The following is a 21,280-nucleotide window of genomic DNA, read 5'->3' as shown; positions in this document are numbered from 1 at the left end:
TTTTTACATGAGGTCTTTCTGAGCAATTGTGTTTTTCATTTGAGCAATACTACCATTGAATAGATTCCTAATTTATTCCTGACCAGTATTTGGCATGAAATTGTCAGAGGAAACAGCATTTTGGATAAATAAGATTGTACTCCAATGATTTTGCAAACTGTTTTATGTTAGTGTATGGGAACTGGATGGCGCAGTGAATTGCCTCAATGTTGTTGGCTTGAAATCAAATCCAGCTAGGTCCAGGAAGAATATCTCATCAACTTGCTGACTGTGAAGTTTTCAAGAGACATTAATTTGACATGGAAAGGTTTGCCACAAGGAATCTAGTTATGTGGAAAATAATACCCCTCAAAGATTTAAGATTTTGTCTTTTCGCATGAGATTCCAGTTTAGGGTAGTGAGGAGGTGACTGAAAAGATGAAAAGACAGTGAAGAGGGGGCACTTGTCCTAATCAAGTGCCTTCTCCAGTAGTGGAGAACTGACTTTTTGTACCCAAGGACTTTAACCTTTACACTTCCTTGAGGCAGTGCAGAGGAAGCACTTTTGCAGGTGGCCTGGACATGCCTTGATGAAAGGCAGATCAGGCATTTGTCAGTGTGAAAGCTACAGATCCAGCTGGGCCAGCACTCAAACTTGAAAGAGCGCTTTGAATGTCTTCCAGAAACACTATTTTTATTCTTCCTCCAAACGGTGAACACAGCAAATTTATTTCTGAAAAAAAAAACAAGGAAACGCAGGGCAACCTTTTCTCATACAAGAACAGAGGAAAGGAAACATTTGAGGGTGGTGCACAGGAAGGGAAGATGTACCACCCATCAGTGCTGTCAAGATAACTTAAAAGGACAACGTTCTTTACTTTCCCTGTTCTCAGGCTGGGTTACTCACTAGAATACCGAGAGAATGCTTTAATGAAAACTGCAGAGGCATCTTATTTGAGAACTGAACCTTATTTTAATTAGTTGTGTTCTAATCCAAGCCTCATCCAACCAAACAAACCGATGAGTAAGATTATTTGGTGCACCAAAACAGTCTAAGTATGATCTGGCAATTTTAAAACACCAGTTTAAAAGCTAATTTTTAAAACTAAAACTTGGAAATTAAAAGAATTTGAAACAATATTTTGAAATAGTTCCAGGCTCAGTCATAATTGTGAATTTCAGACTGGCCTTCTACTTCAGTGAGGACAGCAGACAATGCACAATGTAGTCATTGTTAACGTGATTTTGTTCAGGAGTAAAAAAGGTTCCACTGATGATTCACCATGAGAATGTAGATTAGGCATTGAACACATGAAAGTGTAAGTACCACAGGTGACAGAGGGCCACTTTCAAAGTATCAATGCCTGAAAAGAAAAATGACAGCTTTTTGGAGGGAGGGAGGGAATGAGTGAGAGTGAAATACCTACAATGTTAATCTACTTGAGTGACTTTCACTTTTAGAAGTATTTTACCTTTACTTACTTTTAAACTGTGACTTTTATCTAACAGCTGTATTAGGGCTTTTGCTCAATAACTTCCAGCAATCATTGCACAATAAACTAACCAACTGGAACACTAAAAAAATGGAGCTAAACAAGCTTCATTAATTCATGGACCACACTATGGACATGCCTGGTGCTTCTGACAGGTGTGTTCAGATATTATTGAATTTATCACTCCAAAGTAAAGTCTCATTTCAAATGTCGTTTTGTGCCAATAGTCTGAAATGGATATGATTTAAAAGTTCCTGAAGATTTAGCTGCTCCGAAAAAGAGAGCTCACCACTGGCAGTTGCTGCATTTTTCTTAGCATTGTGTAAGTATTAAGTCTGGAAATGTTCAGTAGTTTTATCTCAAACAATTTGTTTTAAAGGATTTCTGATGTTAAGAACAAACTGCATCCCAGAGATTAAGCTTCCAGCAGCAACACCTTATTCTGCACTTAAACACTTAATCACAATTCAGAATATTAGAACCTCCGGTGAGTTTTTAATTCCCCACCTACACTCACAATTAGATATGGCAGGTCTGCAGAGTTCGACTTGGGATCTGCTGGTTGTAGAGCTTAACTCTATCACTTGCTGCTAATGTTGTCTGGCATACTAGTGGCCATGTTTTTCAGTTTCACAAGGTTTACACCTTGTTTTTTTTAGATAAGCTTTGTGCAGTTCCTGACATGCCCTCCTGCACTTTCCATTGAACTAGGGTTGATCGCCTTGCTTGACGATAATGTTTGAGTGGGGGATATGCCAGCCACGATGATACAGATTGTTTTGGAACACAATTAGATTAGATCAGATTACATTAGATTCCCTACAGTGTGGGAACAGGCCCTTCAGCCCAACAAGTCCACACTGACCCTCTGAAGAGCAACCCACCCAGACCCATTTCCCTTTGACTAATATACCTATACTATGGGCAATTTAGCATGGCCAATTCACCTGACCTGCACATCTTTGGACTGTGGGAGGAAACCAGAGCACCCGGAGGAAACCCACAAAGACATGGGGAGAATGTGCAAACTCCACACAGACAGATACCTACGCCTGGAATTGAACCTGGATCCCTGGCGCTGTGAGGTAGCAGTGCTAACCACTGAGCCACTGTGCTGTTGATGATGACCCAAAGCACCTCACAGATTACCAGTCTTGAGTTGCTAGATCTGATCAAACTCTCTCTCATTTAGCACAGTGATAGTGTCACATAACGTGCAAAAAAGTTAGTTTAACTGAATGAACGTTTATACATTCAATCACTGACTAATGATCCATATCAGTGAACATCAACTTACTTCACCTGCAGACAGTGTGAGACTTCTAAAGTTGTTGAGAATATTCTTGGTTTTATAAGGGATGATGCTTAATTTTACACCCTGGATTTTGCAAGTAAGTACAAATCACAGCAAGTTAAATTTTTGAAAAAGCCATTTATAGAAATGGTATCCATGATTCTCAACCTGTACTTGGTACATAAAACCAAATAACATCACAGTACAAAGAATGAGGCTATTGGTCCATCAAGTCTCAACCTTCACTACTTTGGTGTACAGTGCAGATTGTCTGTTTGTTATAAAACCCACCAAATTAATTTTTATTGCGCTTAACAAATCTCTGCGTAAAATCGTTTCTAATTTTGGTGCCATCTGTAAATTATTGTTGTTAACTGGGCTCATCAACCAGTGGGAATACTCTTAGCTCAATGCATTTCATCAATATCTGTTTTGCATTCTCTCTGAAAATATTCTCTCTGTAGTATATCCCTATTTTATAAAGCCAGCTATATTCTTTAGCACTGTTCATGTACAGTCAGGAAAATAGGAGCAAGTATGAATCAAAAGGACCAGGGCATTTGTTGGCGACAGGGTGGAATCCTATTATGCCAGATGGTGGAATTTAAATTCAATCAACAAATCTGGAATACAAAGCCTAACTCAGTAATGGAGACTATGAACCCATTATGGATTGTTGCAAAGATCCATCTGGTTCACAAATATTCTTTAGAGAAAGGAATCAGCTATCTTTACCCATTCTGGCTCAAATGCAACTCCAATCCTACAGCAATGAGGTTGACTTTCAACTGCCCACTGACCTGAAGCAGCAAGCCACTCAATTCCATGGCAATTTTGGAAGGGACCTTACCCCTTACCAGCATTATTCACATCCCATGACAGAATAAAGAGACTTGCTTTTCCCTTTAAGGCAGCTGTTCGATGCGAGGTTGTGGGCTAAACCATTTACAGGCTAGTCAAAGTTGAAATGTCATTTGGTGGAGAAATGTGGGTGATAAGATGGTTGTAAATTTCTAGGGTTCATGAAGTGGAAAGCAAACAAAGTGTAGTCTGTGCCTCTTCCAGACTGCAACGTTTCACTGCTGGAAATTAATACTGGCTGATTTCATCAAGGTTAATTACAGTCAGTCTAAATCTCAAATTCACACAGATGGGAACGGAGAGACTGCTGGTAACACATGCCAATTTAGGATGCACTATGTTTATAATATAGATTAGCTAAAGCCAGCATGCTTGCCTACATGTTGACACACACACACAGTTGTACACAGAAACAGAGAGCTCCCTGTCCTTCTTCAAAGAAGGAAAGACCAAAGAAGAAACTGTAATATCTTATTGAGCTTGTCAGCTGTGATTATGAGCTTATGGCTTGGAGTGCTGCGTGAACCAATAATCTTCTGACTCAGCAATCCTATCAACAGCCAGCCTGATGGCATTTTTCTCCAGATATTTTCAGGTAGCAAGGAGTCCTGTCTAAATTCTCTACAAGGATTCCATTTGAAACAGTACCAGTAACTTGAATATATTCTATATGTTTATAGTAGAAACATACTGTCTGAAGTCTGCAGAAGCCTGTGTGCCTTACAGACACTTTAGATTTTTACACAGCCTTATTCAAAACAGCCCTTCAATTTTCTCTCTTGCAGACGATGGATGTTGTTAAGGTATAATGCTATGTTGCCAATTTGCCTTCAGTACTTTGCCTACGCGGCCATTCTCCATCGGAGTCCAAAGCTAGGCAGTTCTACTAGTAAGAGTCATACAGTTAGTTTTATCATTATCCCCACTCAAATACATACACACACCTTCGAACAAAGGACAACAGAAAGTGATCAGGATGAGAAACCATTGTCTATTTTTCCCATCTTTAGACCACAGACATGGAGACAAGTTGTGGAAGTTTTATTGCTACAACAGCGAATTGGTTTATTTATCAAGCCTATACTCTCTCAACATGAAGATTAGTATTGTACATCATTAACGTCTTCATTCACTAGACCACCTGAATAGCCTGCCTGTCTGCATTGCTTAATTCACTATAATCTGATGGCAAGCAATGAGTTGGAGAGATTTCCCCAAAACCTTGAATGATCTGGGACATTGCAAATGTCTGAGGTCATACAGCAGATACAAAAAGGCATAATCGCAAGAGTGTGAGGCCTAATCACCTTCAGCTACTTCATCAATGAACCTCCCACCATGATAAGGTCAGAAGAGGGTTGCTCACTGATGATTGCCCAATGTTCAGAACCAACCAAGATAACATCCAGACTTGGCCTGTCAAGTGTCAGGTAATAACAGTGTCAACCAAGAAAGAATTTAACCATCTTATCTTGAATATCAATGGTATTCCCACTTCTGAATTCCACACAGTCAATATCTTGGAGGTTACCAATGACCAAAAATCAACTGGACCAGCCATATAAATACTGTGGCTATAAGAAGTGGTCAGAAGCTAGGAATTCTGCAGCTAGTAACTTGGTCTCCTATCTTCTCAAAATCTGTTCACCATTTACAAGCTGTAAGTGCAATATAATACTCTCCATCAGCTTAGATGGTGTTGCTCCAACATCGCCTAGGACAAAACAGCCTGCTTTACTGATACCTCCATCCACCACCTTCAACATTCATTCCCTTTTCAGATACACAGTGGCAACAGCATGCACCATTTACAACAGACAATGCAGCAAGATTCCATTGATGATCCCCCTCCACACTGTCGGCCTCTACCCTTAGAAGGGCAAGGACAATAGATGCAAGGGAATCCCATCACCTCAATTACCCCTCCAAGTCATACACCACTCCTTCAGTTTCGCTGGGTCAAAATCTTGGAATTCCCTTCCGAACAGCACTGTATCTGTAGCTACACCTCAAGGACTGCAGTACTTCAAGTCAACAGCTCACCATCATCTACTCAAGGTCAATTAGGGATGGGGTAGACAGTGATATCCAGATCATGTGCACACACACACAAAAAAAGAACTATTTTAGACATTATCTTACCTGGAACAGATTAGATGAACTTGTCTCCAACGATGATGATGTCGGGTTGCTTGTATTTGGAGGGGGTGATCCTTCCAACCAGGAGATCTTCAGTGGGTTACTTGTTAACCCAGTCTCATTTTTAAAAGCAAGCTCCTGTTCAAAATAAATCATGGATTAGTTGACATTGATAATTTTTGGAGCTGATATATAAACCTTGAATGAGGGCACTTAAATCACTGATCATTTTCCCACAAGAGATCTATGTTTCAGGTAGGCCCCAATACCCTCCCATTTACCACCTGTGTCACAAATCAATAGTGGCATTGAATAGACAAGCAAGACATGTTTGGTTCTCCTAATAGAAAGTGAGGTCTGTAGATGCTGGAGATCAGAGTCGTGAGTGTGGTGTTGGAAAAGCACAGCAGGTCAGGCAGCATCCGAGGAGGAGAATCGACGTTTCAGGCATAAGCCCTTCATCAAGAAAGAGGTTTGTGGGCCTGGGGTCTGAAAGATAAATGAGAGAAGGGTGGGTTGGGGTGATGGTAGTTGAGAATGCGATAGGTAGATGAAGGTGAGGGAGAAGATAGGTCGGAGAGGAGGATGGAGCGGATAGATGGGAAAGGTGATGGACAGGTCAAGAGGCCAAATTGGAGGCTTGGAATGGGGATAATGTGGGGGAGAGGGGAAATGAGCAAACTGTTGAAATTCACATTGATCTCGTGTAGTTGCAGGGTCCCAAGGCAGAATATGAGGCGTTCTTCGTCCAGGTGTTAGGTGGTAACGGTTTGGCTATGGAGGCGGCCCAGGATCTGCTTGTCCTTAACTAAGTGGGAGGGGTGTTGAAGTGTTCAGCCACACGGCACCGGGGTCAGTTGGTGCAGGTGTCCTAGAGATGTTCTCTGAAATGGTCCGCAAGTAGGCATTCGGTCTCCCGGATACAGTGGATGACATTGGTGGAGGTACAAGTAAATTTCTGTTGGGTGTGGAATGGGCCTTGGATGGATGTGAGGGGAGTGGTGTGGCAGAGGGTGTTGACCTTACGAGAGTGTCGTGGAGGGAATGGTCTCCCTAGAATGGCGATAGGGATGGGGAGGGAAATATATCTATGGTGGTGGGATCCATTTGTAGGTGGCAGATGATGATGCGACGTATGCAGAGGTTAATGGGGAGGAAGATGAGGACCAGAGGTGTTCTGTTCTTCTTGTGTTGGGAGGGTTTGGATTCAAGGGTGGTGGTGTGGGAAGCGGAGGTGATGCACTGGAAGGCATCATCGTGGGAGGGGAAATTGCAGACTTGGACGAAGGAGGCCATCTGGGATTTTGTAAGGTGGAATTGGTCATCCTGGGAACAGATGCGACGGAGGCGGAGGAATTGGGAATAAGGGATGGTATTTTTACAGGAGGTAGGGTGGGAAGTGGCGTAATCCAGGTAGCTGCTGGAGATGTTTAGTCGTTCGCCAGAGATGGAGAGGTCCAGGAAAGGGAGGAAGGTGTCCGAGATGGTCCAGGTGAATTTGAGGCCGGGGTGGAAGGTGTTGGTGAAGTTGATGAACTGTTCAACCAACTCATGGGAGCACGAGGTGGTGCTGATATAGTCATCAATGTAGAGGAGGAACTGGTGAGGGGTGGTGTCAGTCTAACTGCAGAAGATGGACTGTTCCAAGTACCCAACAAAGAAGCAGGCATAGCTGTGTCCCCTATGGGTACCCATGGCTAACCTGTTGGTTTGGGGGAATTGGGAGGATTGGAAGGAGAAGTTGTTTAGGGTGAGAACCAGTTCAGCCATGTCGATGAGGTTATCGGTGAAAGGTACTGGTTGGGACGGCGTGAGAGGATGAAACGGAAGGTTGGAGACCTTCGTCGTGGCAGATAGATGTGTACATGGACTGGATGTCCATGGTGACAATACAGTTTCGGTGGCTGGGGAAATGAAAACCTTGGAGGAGGTGAAGGGCATGGGTGGTAACCCTAACGTAGATGGGGAGTTCCTAGACTAAGGGGGACAGGACGGTATCAAGGTAGGCAGAGATGAGTTCAGTGGGGCAGAGCAGGCTGAGACAATGAATCGACAGGTTTGTGAATCTTTGGTAGGAGGTAGAAACGGGCATTGAGGGGTTCACGGACAATGAGTTTGGAGACTGTGGATAGGAGATGGCCAGAGGTGATGAGGTTGTGGATGGTCTGGGAGATAATGGTTTGGTGATGGGAGGGGAGGTCATCGTCGAGGCAGAGGTAGGAAGAGGTGTCTGCAAGTTGGCACCTGGTTCAGAGGTCAGTGCACCAAACTACTACTGCACCTCCCTTGTCTGTGGATTTGATAGTGAGGTTGGTTCTCCATCAGGGGAGGACTTCTCAGTGAGGCAGTGGCATTTTCAGGACATTGCTGCACACAATCTCAGATTAGTGTCACATATTTAAAACAGAGATGAGGACGAACTTATACTCTGAGGATTGTGATTTTTTTTACCACAGAGGACTGTGAAGCTGGGTCATTTGGTATACTCAAGGCTGAAAGAGACAGATTTTAATCAGAAAGGGAATCCAAAGTTATAGAAAAAGGAAGGAAAGTAGAGTTGAGGATGATCAGATCAGCCAGGATTGGGTTTAGCATTGCTGACTCACAGCGCCAGGAACCTGGGTTCCAATTCCACCCTCAAGCGACTCCCTGTGTGGAGTTTGCATGTTCTCCCTGTGTCTGCATGAGCAATCTGGGTGCTCCAGTTTCCACCCAAGGACGTGCAGGTTAGGTGGACTGGCCAAGGGAAATGCAGGGTTACAGGAATAGGGTAGGTCTTGGTGGGATGCTCTTCAGCGGGTGCATGTGGACTCGATGGGCCAAATGGCAGGTTTTCACACCATAGAGATTCTATGATTTTCAGAGGTTGACAGAGCAGACTCAACAGGCTTACTTCTGCTCTTACGCCTGGAAACTGGGCTGAGTTTTAATTAGGGGCAGCATGGTGGCTCAATGATTAGCACTGCTACCTCACAGCACCAGGGTCCCAGCTTCAATTCCAGTCTCGGGCGACTGTCTGTGTTTGCACATTCTCCCTGTGTCTGTGTGGGTTTCCTCCGGGTGCTCTGGTTTCCTCCCATAGTCCAAAGATGTGCAAGTCAGGTGAATTGGCCATGCTAAATTGCCCATAGTGTTAGGTGCATTACTCAGAGGGAAATGGGTCTGGGCGGGTTACTCTTCGGAGGGTTGGTGCGGACTGGTTGGTCCAGAGGCCCTGTTTCCACACTGTAGGTAATCTAAATTGTTAAACTGACTCCCCTCTCTGTTACAGTTTTGTATTTGTTCTATTGGTGAGGGTATTGTCAGAGGTCAAAATATTCACTAGCTTTATCTGGTCAAATACATAATTTGGCAATAGGCTTCATTCTTCAATCTTATCATCTTAAAACGAAATAGTGCCGCTATCACGAGTAAGTTTTAAAATAATAGAAAACAAGGTCACTTTTACAGTCAATATAGAAATCAGGATTTAGTTTGTGCTAATCAATCTGATCTGCCATGTTAGTGCTTCAAACTGACAGTCAAGTGAAATAGGTTGCAATGTCACCCATGGTCAATCAGCATTTGTGGTCATCTCATATGGCCTGGAATGATACCTGAGACCTAGTAGTACAAGGAGCAGGTAATGGATACTTTAAATAGGGGTTACTTGGGTGTGAATTGATTGTATAAACATGGGGAGTTAGTAATCAGTGCAGTGGGTGTTTTATAAAGTGATGCTAGCTGAAACAAAGCTTGCACCAGAAGTGGGGATGTGGAATCTGTTCAAAACCATCGATCTTCTGGTACATAACCGCACTTGCTGTTTTAAGACACATATAAAAGGTGTCACTGGGATTGGCTGCAAAAAGATTACTTTGGACTGTAGCTCAGCAAAAGTCACTGTATTTAGATAACAAAAATGAAGAGATGGCAGCCGAGAGCATCTCCTCACCATTCAATATTTTTGATGTCTCGAAGAATTAAGGGCTACGGGGAGAATGCGGGTAAGTGGAGTTGAAATGTCCATCAGCCATGATTGAATGGTGGAGCTCGATGGGCCGAATGGCCTTACTTCCACTCCTATATCTTATGCTCTTAATATAGTAAAGGGGTTTCCAGACGATAGCCTGTAGGGATCATGCAAACTTTCAAACCTGACAGTTTGCACTATGAGGCCCAGACAAGCTCAGTCTTACATGTTTAATACACTTAATACACAGCTTTCACCAGCATTCATTAATTAGATACGAAAGTCTGAAAAGGTACAGCAGGTCTGGCAGTATCTGTGGAGACAAAGCAGAGTCAATGTTACAAGTCCAGTGATGCATCTTCACAGCATTCTGAGTTCTGAAGAAGGGTCACTAGACTTGCACAGCTAACTCTGCTTTCTCTCCACGGACGCTGCCCTGACCTGCTGGGTTTTTCCAGCAATTTGTTTTGTTTCAGATTTCAAGCATCCAGAATTCTTTGTTTCATTTTTGAGGTTTGGAAAAGTAAAACAGATTATGAGAGTAAACTAGCTCAGAATATAAAGACAGATAGCAGAGATTTCTATAAATACATAAAATGAAAAAGAGTGGCTAAGGTAAATATTGGTCTTTTTCAGGATGAGAAGGGGGATTTAGTAACGGGATATGAACAGGTATTGTGTGTCGGTCTTCAATGTGGAGAACAGTAATTGACAAGGAGCTCCCCTCCCCCCCTCAAAATTAGGGGGAGTATATTTAGGACTGAATTGACAAGGAACTTCTTCACCCAGAGGGCTGTGAATCTGCGGACCTGGAAACAATCATTGGGCAAGCTAATGGAGCCTGAAATCTCCTGACCCTAATGAATACATCCCAGGATACTGAACGAGATGCCAGGAGACACAGCGAATGCACTTGTGGAATTTTTTCAGAAGTCCCTGGACTCTGGGGCAGTTCCAGCAGATTGGAAAACAACAAATGTGATGCCACTGTCTAAAAAAAGGAGGTAGACAAAAGATGAGAATTATAGACCGGTTAGTTTCACTTTTGGGGTAGGCAAAATGCTTGAATCTATTATCTAGGTAGAAATAGCAAGACATCGAGATAGAACTTGTCCATTGAATAAACGCAGCATGGGTTTATGAAAGGTAGGTCACACTCAACTAATTTACAGGAACTTTATGAAGACATTATGAGCATAGTGAACAACAGGGACCCCGAAGATGTGGTGTATCTAGATTTCCAAAGGCATTTGACAAGGTGCTGCACAAAGGGCTACTGCATAAGATAAAGATGCGTGGTATTATAGATAATATAATCAGCATGGACCGAGGATTGGTTAACTAACAGGAAGAAAACCATGAGGATAAATGAGTGCTTTTCTGATTGGTGATTAGTGATTACTGGTGTGCCTCAGGGATCAGTGTTGGGACCACAATAATTCACAATTTACAAAGGTGATTTGATCTTTGGGACAACGTGCAGTATGTCAAAGTTTGCGGATGGCACTAAGCGTAGTGGTAGAGCAACGTGTGCAGAGGACTGTGAAACTTTGCAGACAGACAGAGATCATTTAAGTGAGTGGGCAAAGGTCTGGCAGATGGAATACAATGGTAATAAATGTACACTCATTCATTTTGGTAGGAGTAACAGTAAAAAGGACAATTATTTGAATGGTAAAAATTTACAGCATATTGCTGTGCAGAGGGACCTCTGCATGAATCACAAAAGGTTGGTCTGCAGTACAACAGGCAATTAAGGCGGCAAATGGAATTTTGTCCTTCATTGCTAAAGGGATTGAGTTTAAAAGCAGAGACATTATGCTGCAGCTGTACTGGGTGCTGGTGAGGCCACACCTGGAGTACTACGTGCAGTTTTAGTCTCCTTCCTTGTGAAAGGATACACTGACACGACAGGGAGTGTAGAGGAGGTTCACTAGGTTGATTCCAGAGTTGAGGGGGTTGGTTTATGAGAAGAGACTGCGTAGACTGGGATTACATTCATTGGAATTTAGGAGAATGAGAGGAGATCATACAGAAACCTATAAAATTATGAAGGGAATAGATAAGATAGAAGTAGAGAAGATGTTTCCACTGGCAGATAAAACTAGAACAAGAGGGCATCGCCTCAAAATTAGGCGGAGTAGATTTAGGACGGAATTGAGAAGGAACTTCTTCACCCACAGGGTTCTGAATCTGTGGAATTCCCTGCCAAGTGAAGGTGTTGAGGTTCCTCATTGAATGATCTTAAAGCTAAGGTAGATAGATAATTCCTTTACTGTTCAAAAAGTTAAGGGTTATGGTGAGAGGGCAGGTAAGTGGAGCTGAGATAACGAAAAGATCAGCCATGATCTTATTGAATGGCAGAGTGGGCTGAAAGGGCCAGATGGCCTACTCCTGATCCTATTTTTTTATGTTCTTATGTACTCTGGCTGAGATAAACTGTCTTAGCAAAAGTCTGTTGTTCAGCCAGGACATCGATTAGGCCACTGTTGGAACGTTGCGTCCAATTGTGGTCTCCTTCCTATCAGAAGGGTTTTGTGAAACTTGAAAGAGTTCAGAAAAAGATTTACAAGGATGTCGCCAGGGTTGGAGGATTTGAACTATAGGAAGAAGTTGAATAGGCTGGGGCTGTTTTCCCTAGAGCGTCGGAGACTGAGGGGTGACCTTATAGAGGTTTATAAAATCATTAGATTAGATTAGATTACTTACAGTGTGGAAACAGGCCCTTCGGCCCAACAAGTCCACACCGACCTGCCGAAGCGCAACCCACCCATACCCCTACATTTACCCCTTACCTAACACTACGGGCAATTTAGCATGGCCAATTCACCTGACCTGCACATCTTTGGACTGTGGGAGAAAACCGGAGCACCCGGAGGAAACCCACGCAGACACGGGGAGAACGTGCAAACTCCACACAGTCAGTCGCCTGAGTCGGGAATTGAACCCGGGTCTCAGGTGCTGTGAGGCAGCAGTGCTAACCACTGTGCCACCGTGCCGCCCACAAAGGGATATGGATAGGATAAATAGACAAAGTCTTTTCCCTGGGGTGGGGCAGTCCAGAACTAGAGGGCACAGGTTTAAGGGTGAGAGGGGAAAGATATAAAAGAGACCTAAGGGGGAACCTTTCCATGCAGAGAATGGTGCGTGTACGAAATGCGCTGCCAGAAGAAGTGGTGGATGCCGGTACAATTGCCAACATTTAAAAGGCATCTGGATAGGTACATGAATAGGAAGGGTTTAGAGGGATATGGGCCGGGTGCTGGCAGATGGGACTAGATTGGGTTGGGATATCTGGTCAGCATGGACGGGTTAGACTGTTTCCGTGCTGTACATCTCTATGACTCTATCTTCAGGCCTGTGTGGCACAGATAACTTACTGACCAAGGCAACTGATAGGTGTTGAGGATGAGAAGGTTATATCCACTTTGGAAAAGTAGAGACACAATACTCACAGCAGTCTTGGTTGAGGAGAATTCCACAATAGCGGAGCCTTTCTTTTTACTAGATATGAGCAGGTTCAAAACCTCACCGTACTGTAGGAAGAAATATCCCTTGATTAGTATCTGACACCAGCTCAAAACACCACCCTCTGCCAGTTTTGGACTTTAACGCATTTGATAAACAGCACTCAACATTTAGTTATGTCCATAAAATATAACTTCAAGCCAAAGGCAAAAAACATATCGGCAAACAGTTAAACAGAACATGTATTTGAAACAACAAATGCCTGAGAGTATAACAGGTTATTGTTTATATTAATTGTTAATGTTTTAAGTCATCACTAATTTACATTTTACAATACTTATTACTTTGTCCCTTCTTGCAGTGCTTTCATAACTGTCTTTGCACTCACTGAAAGGGAGAGGGGACAAGATAGGGAAGAAAGAATCATGTAAAAAGAGAAGAAAAGTATTTCAAAAACAAAAACAAATATAGAACTTCAGATGTTATCTTATTCTTTCCATGAGACTACAATCAGCACTGTACTTGTTGCCTTCACAGGAAATTGTTAGTGTCAAAATGGTGTCCAACTGTGGACAGTGTAGGACAGAATGGGAAGGCAAATTTCTAGCATGGAGGGGGACCGTGGTGAATTCCTTCATTTGATTTATTAGTTTTTGTGCTCTCCAGTTACTAACCTCCTGCTCATTATCCCTCCCCATAGAATTCTTGACCTGAGAACACAGCCATATCTTGTTAACATCAATGCGTGCCTGCAAGTTATGCCTCAAATGAAATGCAGGAGAAGTTTTTTTTAAATTCTCTAGTATCTGGAAACTGATAACCATAGGTATGGAAAAATTGGGAGGTTCAGCATCTTTAGTTCAATAGGTGGCAGCACTTTGGCCATCCTGCAGTGGCTGATGGGCATTATATATGACCTTTTATTTCTGGAAAGTAATTGACTGTAGCATTACATTGAAATTGCAGTGTACAGGATCTTTTTGTTACCCATTACAATTTTTGCAGGTGCCCATTAGTTCATCAGATCTCAGTACCTTTTTGTGCTGCTGACGCAGACATGATATTTTTGATGTTCAGTATAACACATAATTTATGCAATGGATGGCTAACACTGCCCTTCAAACACAGGAACTAGAAACCCTGGGAATCAACAAGAGACTGCAACATTTGTTTGACTTTCTTCTTTACTCTCTCTTTCCACTACATTTCTCTGGGACAGTGTCCTATGGTATTCAATCCCCTTTTGTGTCAACACAAGGCTCAGCAAACCATATAATTAGAGATGGGTCATGTCTGAGCCTGATATAATGCTCATCCAATGTCCATATGGAGACATGTTCTACAAGTAGATGTGGGAAGGTGTCAGATTCCTACCCTTCCTTTGAGCTTGTAGTCACTGACCCCAGCATAACAGCATGTAGTGTATTTACCCAGTATTGAACAAAGAAAGCCTCCTTTACAAACCATATGGCCATGAACGCTGGGAGGTCTGTTGGGACCCAGCTTCTTAATTAGAGTGGGAACATTTCAGGAAGTTCAAAACTGGATGGGGTGGGGGTGGTGGTGCTTAAAGATCAGGCCAAGATATGAAAACAGACTTCAAAAATTCAGTGCTTGGAAAGTTCGCACTTGGAGAGTTACCAAAATGAAAGTGCTTACAAGAGGTGTATAGCTTTCAAATAAAATGAAATTGTGTGATTTTCTTGCAGAATGGCTTGCAAAGGGGTTCAGCAGTAGGATCAACCTTTTAGAATATTTTAAAAATACATCACACTGCCAATCCCAAACTATTATGAAAATACCCACTATCCCTCGTGGATAATAGGTTCTTTACCGACTCCAACACACATGCCATTCTACAGTTTGTGACAGGATATAAATTTTACTGAGCCCCATGATGACATGATAACAACTAATTTGATAAAGGCTAATTCTTCAACTTACAAATGAACTGACTGGTCTGCATTTCTAAAAAATTCAATCTTATGTATCTAGTTATTTCAATTTAAGCTAACAATTATTTACATCTTACTTACTTCATTTCATACTCTTGTTCCCACTACACCAATTTCTCAAAGCTGCTTAAATCTGCAGTTCAGATATCTTGGAAGGAAAATTTTCAATCTCCACATTGAGGGCTGCTGCTTTTATTTAGCTTCCAAATGGAGGTTAGCATGAAGCCATGCATTTGAGTATTTTAACAAGTACTAATTTACACTTCTCCATACTTATTACTTTGTCCCTTCTTGCATTGCTGTCATAACTGTGGAGGCACCACCGATAATTGCACAGTCAAGTCAATTAAAGACTGCATAACTCAAAGCGGTGAATGCCAACTCTACTTTCAACAACAGCCTCAAATTTAGTTTGACCAGAGTTCCCTAGTGCTTGCTTGAAAGAAAAAAAGGAAAAAAATCTTCTCTGACTGCGGTGAGTTTGAGGACTGTAACTGAAAGCAATGACTGCTTGCAACGTTTCAGGCTGGGGTTAAAGATCTGGATTTCTACCCCCTCGACTCTAAACATTCAACATGAACCAGTTCTCTGTCACGGTTACCATTTGACTGTATAACAGTTCGATTGGTGGGTTACCAACCCAGAGGTTTAGCAGTCAAATCCTACCAAGACAAGCTGTAACATTTAATGCAACAAAAGCAAACATTTGTGGGTGAAGCATCAGGAGAAATGGTCGGATTATCCTGAAAACAAAACTGGCTCACAAACATCTTTCCAGAGTTTAAAGGGGAAAATAACTAAGTGTGAGGAAGAAAGGAATAAAAAGATAGGCTGATACAGTTGGCTTGACTGAAATATAACGGAATGTAAGTGACATCAAATTGGCAAAATGGCTTACATAGATAATTAACTGTAGATGAATAGCATGAACTTAAAAACCTGAAGAGAGAGCTAAATTGCTTTAAGCTGGCTGTTCACTTCTTCATCAGTACAAAAGGCTACTATCTGAACTGACAGACTGGAGCCTACCCTTGGAGGTGGCAATGGGGAAATACAGGATGCAGGCTGTGGGGGGTGGCAGTTCAGAGTTTTCAAATCTGGTTGCGTCTCAAGACCTCTTGATTGGAAAATTCTTGAGAACAACTTACCTTCTTCAAGATGGAGAGGAGGTATTCATGAGAGTAGCCACCATTTGATTCGTCATCTTTCTTACACTTCCATTTCAGCTAAGAAAGAGAAAGGGAAGAGATCAACGTAGTAACCCTTTAATGCTACCCACCACAATCCTTTCATTCTGTACAATAACTGACTCTAAATCTTCACCACAATCTAACAGGCAGCATCTGCCTGCATTCGATACTCCATCGACTACTCCTGGCTAAGATCAGCAATGCTCCGTTGTTACAATGCTATACTCAAAGTAATTGATAAGCAAGTTATCTTTGGTACATCAATCCAGACAACCTTCAAGTTATCTTCTTTTGTACATAATGAGGAGCCAAGTACCCCAGAAGGACAATCATCCAATTGCACCATCACTGAAATTTACTCAAATGAACAAAGCTGATCCCACAGTGTGAAAATCCAGCTGTCCCACAGACAAGTTGAAACACTGCTATTGGCCTCAATGAGTGAGATAGTTTTTTTCAAATCAGCCAAGCATCTTCATGTCTATCACAGATAGCCCGACCCTGGAGAGTGACAGGTCCAAGATTAGCTCTGATATAAATGATCACTCAGTGCAAGAAAAATTAGGAATTGAGGTACTGGAGGCTGATGCCCTTGGAATCTCGTCTCAATAAGTGATTGTATCGCCAGTGCAGAATTAAAAGGGGATGAAATTAAAATTTAGACCCGCTGCATCAAGGGAAAGCAACTGCCAGTTAAATATGAAAATTAGGACATTTCTCAGGTCATCTGCTTGGATTCCCAATTGCCTGCATTAACTCTCCATACATCCCAACAGAGACACCCACAGTACAAGTTGCATTTTGTAGACATTAACACAAATCATGCTAACAGCCAGCTCATTAGAACTACTTACTTTCAGTTTAGGGGTTGAGTTGTTTATGGAATCAGTTCGGACATCAGATCCTACGGAACATCAAAATGAAAAATATAAAATCCACTCGGAAAAAGTAAGACGGTGTGCCAGCATTGCCTGATTGCTGCACAGTGACAGCTTACTGCAAACAGTGACCAATTCTGAATGAGGACAGAGAAACAGAAGGAAGCCAACTCTTTTAATACCCTTCATGAGAGATTTATAAATATCTGAATTTTCAGATCCTTACATAATGGTGTCACATGTAAATCTGTGAGCCCCAGCACTGATCAAACTCACAGCCACACCATTCCTCTACCCTGCACAGAGCAAAGCCTCACACACAGCTTAATTTCTCACTGAAGTCCCCACTCCTCTATGATCCACTGACCTTTGCTCCAGGTCTTCTCTTGGCTCTGCGCCCCTTCTGCTGTCCTCCCCAACACCTTACAAGCAACCTCCCACTTCCCCAGTGGCCTTCCCTGCTCAGTGATCTCTGATTCGAATTGGGGGGAAACGTGGTGTCAGTGGTAAGCCAGGAGGTCAGATTCATCATTAGGTGGGAGTTAGGGTAGGTATTGATTCCACTAACATTTAGCTCAAGTAACTATTAAGCTCAAGTGAATCAGGACTTTCTGAAATCTCTGACTTTAAGATACATTGTCAGAAGGTTCTAGATGCAGGTTAACTGTCAATTGGAATTTACAATTTCCCAGAGTATTCCCTCTGAGTCAATTCCATCAGGATTTCCCAATGTGTAACTGAAATCCATAATGGTGCTACAAATCTCTCCCCATTGGAAAATCCAGGCTTTTTCCTTGTATTGTCCCCACATCCTATTATCTGCCCCAGGCTGGCTTCGGATGGGCTCCAATATATGTCCAAATGATCCCAAAGCCCCTTCAACCTCGCCATCATCGAGTAGCTCACTCTCCAATGTAGCTCACTCTCACATGAATGATAAGGCAACTGGACCCAACTGGTGTCCATTTTATTATGAAAACATAATGTTTTAATCTTGTTATCAAAGATGAGAATTAAAATTGCTCAACAGGTTTGTGACTTGATTTTCTCTTGATAGCACGATGTATTTATAATCCTCAAAATTTCCCAGGCAAAGGGGATGGTAGATGGACATACATTGATCCACAACAAGGGACATCAGACCTGATCCCAACATCCTTTTGCCCTCTGTGAGCCTTCACTCAGACAGGTACAGAGATGGATAGGGAACAGCATTCTCACGTATACTGTCAGTGCATGGATTGCACAGTTGTCTTGATCTCATCAGAGTGCAGTTAGCAAGAGCTGAACTGATACAAATTGGCAAGATTGTTGATAGGCTTAAAGTGGATTTAACAGCAATCTAGGTTTGTTCAATATATCGTTTCAGTTGCATGACACTGTAATCTTTTGCTATAAACTCCGTGTTTTATGATTCTGCTTCTCAGCTACCTAATGAAGGAACAGCGCTCCGAAAGCTAGTGCTTCCAAATAAACCTTGGTGTTGTGCGACTTTTAACAATAGCCTTAAAGAAAAACTTGTGCTGGCAGAATTCATTTTGTAAGGTATAAATTATTGATTTGAGAGATAATGTCTACCTTGTAGGATTCTTTTCAAGTGTCGCAGTTGTTAGGGAGGGAGTTCCAGGATTCTGACCCAATGATTGCAAAGGAACAGCAATATATTCCAAATCAGGATAGTGTGCGGCTTGCAGGTGCTGGTGTTCCTACACTTCTTATCTATCATATTATTTTGATGCCTTGAACTTTTTCTCAGAACAGGTCTCCACGCTTGGGTTTTTCCCCAAAGCATGGTTCCCAAAACTGAACACAACGCTTTAATTGCGGCTAAGCTTGAAATTCACATGGCGGCTCAATGTTATCTCTTGGGCTTTTTACCGAGTATCACATAGGGAAGATAGATCGGATGACCAGTAACAAAGAAAAAGCTTTAACAACTTGTTCTATTTTAAAAATGCGAACTTACCTGTGTTGTGAAAATTCAAGGAAAATCTATTCGTGCTCACACTGAGAACATGTTGTAGCACAAACAGTATACCTACACCAATACAATCTGTCCCAGGCTACATGCATGGATTCGTGGAGTTTGCAATGTGCACAATATTTTATAAATATAGACTACAAGATAAGAAGTCAGGCTCTACATGTTCAGTCAAGATTTTGGAGAATTGATTGCTTAAGAAGCCTTCATTACTCAGACCTTTGAGTATAGGAGTTGGGAAAACATGTTGAGGTTGTACAGGTTAAACAGGCCTCTTCTGGAGTACTGTTTCCAGTCTGGTCATCCTGTTATAGGAAGGCTATTATTAAGCTGGACAGAGTTCAGAAAAGGAATGCAAGGTTTGAGTTATAAGGAGAGCCTGGATAGGGTGGGAACTCTTTTCACACGAACGTAGGAGGTTGCGGGGTGACTTTATAGAGGGTTTTTAAATCACAAGAGGTATAGATATGGTGAATGGCAGGTGTCTTTTCCCTAGGGTGGATAATTTCAAGACTAGGGGGCATATTTTTAAGGTGAGAGGAGGGGCAACTTTTCTTTTACACAAAGAGTGGCTCAGAGGAAATGGTGGCTGCAGGTACACTTACAACTGTTTAAAGACATTTAAATACATAAATAAGAAATGTTAGGAGGGACATAGGCCAAGCACAGGCAGGTGGGATTAGTTTAGTTTGGGATATGGTTGGCATGGGAGAGTTTCTGTGCTGTTTGACTCTATAATTAACAGGATAGCTAGTCTGCAGACTAAGCCATAAAGTTCAAAATTTGGCAAATGGTCAGCCTCACCCATGAGGCCATGGTCCACGTGGGCAAAGAATATGGGAAGGATGACTGATAAAAATGAGAAATGAGAGTTCCCAGATAACAAAACATACTGATAAACAAGCACTATTTTACCTCGCAGCCTCTGCTCTCTCTCCAGCAGTATTTGTTCTTTGACAAGCCTCTGCTGTTCCTCTAAATGTCTAGAGCCCTCTTCCCTTAGCCTGGCAATCTGCAAGAGGACAAAGAGGTCTTCTGTTACTTGGTAACCAAATGCAATGAGAATTCCTGTTCAGGAATTAATGAATAAAATCAATGAAAAAGCAATAGAAGCAATAAAGAGCGGTACGGTGACTCAGTGATTAGAACTGCTGCATTACAGCAGCACGGTCCTGGGTTCAATCCCACCCTCAGGTGACTGCGTGTGGAGTTTGCACATTCTCCCCACGTGAGCAAGGGTTTCCTCCGATTGCTCCGGTTTCCTCCCACAGTCTGAAGGTGTGCAGGTTAGGTGGAGTGGCCTTGACAAATTGCCCATAGCGTCCAGGGACATGCAGGCTAAGTCAGTTAGCCATGGGAACTGCAGGACTACAACGACAGAATAGGACAGGGGAGGTAGTTCTGGGTGAGATACTCTTCGGGGGGGTGGACCTGACGGACTGAAGCGCCTGCCTCTACCCTGCAGGAATTCAATGATTCTGTGAAAAAAGTAACGACTAGGACAAAGTTCACGTCTGGCAAAATAAGTAAATGAAAGCAAATGTAAGACTGCTGTTTCATTTTCATATTAAACCATATTATATTGTTTCTGATGTTTATAAATTTCTTCCTCTCTTTCTCATTAGGCTGCTCTAATTTCCTAATGGATAGTTCAATATAAGCCGACAGATGCAAAACAAAACGTCATTCTTTGTTTTTGAATGTCGGTAAACATTTCAACCACAGGAGAATCATAAATATACTGATCCTGTCTTCATTCAACAGCTACATTTCTTGCTTTCCCAGCAGAGGGAACAAACAAGAGCAGCAATGCTTTAAGTTCTTCTTAGCTGATGGGTGCTGAGGCCAACTACAAAACTTGTGACTAAGCTGCAAAACAGGAAGAGGCGTGTTAAACTCCCCAACCCCTCTCTCCACAGAACACTCTGAAACCTTGCCACACCCCATTTGAAATACTTCTTAAGATCCTTTGGTGATTTGACATGCCCCAGCAGCTCAATTGTAGCTTTGCAACATCGAATCCTCAGCCAAATTTGGATTCAGTAACATCCGAACCATTGGGACGTACAGTATTGGGACCACTTCTAACA

The 21,280-nt window shown here is 42.4% G+C and overlaps 1 protein-coding gene across 2 annotated transcripts in view; it reads right to left on the bottom strand.

The window, feature by feature from the left end:
* Positions 1–21,280, bottom strand: part of dnajc17 (DnaJ (Hsp40) homolog, subfamily C, member 17) — a 160,281-nt gene that overhangs the window by 59,809 nt on the left and 79,192 nt on the right. For both annotated transcript variants that reach the window (XM_060828756.1, XM_060828755.1), the window contains exons 6-10: positions 20,106–20,202; positions 17,186–17,235; positions 16,290–16,367; positions 13,174–13,254; positions 5,770–5,904 (exon numbers count right to left, since the gene is read on the bottom strand). In XM_060828756.1, coding sequence (XP_060684739.1) covers positions 5,770–5,904; positions 13,174–13,254; positions 16,290–16,367; positions 17,186–17,235; positions 20,106–20,202 — 441 coding nt within the window. The remainder of the gene's footprint in view (positions 1–5,769; positions 5,905–13,173; positions 13,255–16,289; positions 16,368–17,185; positions 17,236–20,105; positions 20,203–21,280) is intronic.

The sequence above is a fragment of the Hemiscyllium ocellatum genome, chromosome 8 (assembly GCF_020745735.1).
Source record: "Hemiscyllium ocellatum isolate sHemOce1 chromosome 8, sHemOce1.pat.X.cur, whole genome shotgun sequence".
Taxonomy (NCBI): Eukaryota; Metazoa; Chordata; class Chondrichthyes; order Orectolobiformes; family Hemiscylliidae; genus Hemiscyllium; species Hemiscyllium ocellatum.
This window is presented reverse-complemented; position numbering and strand designations above follow the sequence as displayed.